Source organism: Mus musculus, chromosome 1 (genome assembly GCF_000001635.26).
Source record: "Mus musculus strain C57BL/6J chromosome 1, GRCm38.p6 C57BL/6J".
Lineage (NCBI taxonomy): Eukaryota > Metazoa > Chordata > Mammalia > Rodentia > Muridae > Mus > Mus musculus.
Window position 1 is genome coordinate 172,562,570 of NC_000067.6, and position 1,452 is coordinate 172,564,021.

The 1,452-nt window shown below is 60.5% G+C and overlaps 1 protein-coding gene across 5 annotated transcripts in view; it reads left to right on the forward strand.

Annotated features, from left to right (window-relative positions):
* Positions 1 to 1,148, forward strand: part of Vsig8 (V-set and immunoglobulin domain containing 8) — a 7,780-nt gene extending 6,632 nt beyond the window's left edge. For all 5 annotated transcript variants that reach the window (NR_027644.1, NM_177723.4, XM_006496856.4 and 2 more), the window contains one exon: positions 450 to 1,148. Coding sequence is in view for 4 of the 5 variants with exons in the window: in NM_177723.4 (NP_808391.2) it covers positions 450 to 735 (286 nt within the window). In the remaining variant the exon portion in view is untranslated. The remainder of the gene's footprint in view (positions 1 to 449) is intronic.
* The last annotated feature ends 304 nt before the right edge of the window (positions 1,149 to 1,452 follow it).

The window sequence follows — 1,452 nt, forward strand, 5'->3', positions numbered from 1 at the left end:
AACAAGAATAGCAGTGCTAATGATTGCAATGCCTTGGGGACAGAGGAAAAGGAGAGCGAGGGACCTGAGGCAAGGAGAGCTTGCCGGAGTTCAGAGAGTTAGTCAAGGAAAGGAGGGACACAGTTCCCGGATCACTAAGTCTCCCTTCTAGACAAACACTAGAAAGGGACAAAGGGCAACCTGACTGGAGCTGCCCGCCGTGAACTGGGACACTTGAGGACAAACAGGGTGTGAAGGACGGGGATGGTGCCATGGGGGCGCTGCAGGGTCGCTGGCTCTGGGATGTGAATAAGGGAGAGTAAGTTGAGGTCCAGAGAGCGAGAGGTGATGGGGCAGGCGGAGGGGAGCGCGGGAGATGAGAAGTGTCCAAGAGCCCCCAGCTCTGCCCAGGCCGTGCCAACGCCGCGCCGTGGAGGAGCCAGCTCACGCGCCCGCCTGTTGTTTTCCAGAGTGGACGCCGAGGCGCCCGGGTGTAAGGCCAGCGGGCGCGGCAGCCGCGTCACCCACCTCCTGGGGTACCCGACGCAGAACGTCAGCCGCTCCCTGCGCCGCAAGTACGCGCCTCCGCCCTGCGGCGGCCCCGAGGACGTGGCCCTAGTGCCCCGCACCGCCTCCGCCTCCTGCGAAGCGGGTCCCTCCCCCGTCTACATCAAGGTCAAGAGCGCGGAGCCGGCCGACTGCGCCGACTGTGCCCAGGTCGAGCAGCGCTCGTGCAAGGACGGCCTCTTAGTGTGAGCGCACAGCACCGGGCTGCGCCCCGGCTGGGAGGTGGTTCGGGGGCTCTCTGCCCGCAGCTGGGGACAGGTTCGGGCCAGCAGACCTGGCTCTCTCATTGGCCACCTAGCGGTGGTAAGGAAATTTCCCTCTGAGAAGCCAAGCCGGGCAGACCCTCCTCCCCTGTAGTGGGAGGAGAGGCGGGGGAGACAGAAAACAGTTCAGAGCTCTCCCTCACCCCTGGTTTCCAGGGAGAGGAAGGGAGAGGAGAGCTGTCGGTATCCCAGAACCGCAGAGGTACAACCCAGATGTCCCCAGCCAAGGCGAGGGCCCCCCAGCCCTGGGTAGGTGGATGTCAGGGCTGAATTGCTCTGTGTGTGAGATCTGAGCTCCAAGGCAACAGTGTTAGCACAATAAAGAAACTTAAAGACTGACTTCGAGGTGGCTGTCCCGTGTTCCGAGGAGTGCTGGGCGTGGAGTGGGGAACCTTGGCACGATGATTTGTGCTTCCTTACCTCCTATTCGAATTTTCTGCTTCCCCTTCATATAGGGAAAGCCACAGCTGGAAGGGGCGGGGGTGGGGCATCTAGTCCTATCACTTCACAGTATGAATGGGGAAACTGAGGTCCTTCAGAAAAGACTTTAAAATTCCAAACCCATCTTCCCCTTTTTATTCTATTAGAGGGAACAAATGGGAATGGTCCGGTGTTAGAGGTGACCTGCACACGTTCCCTGGCC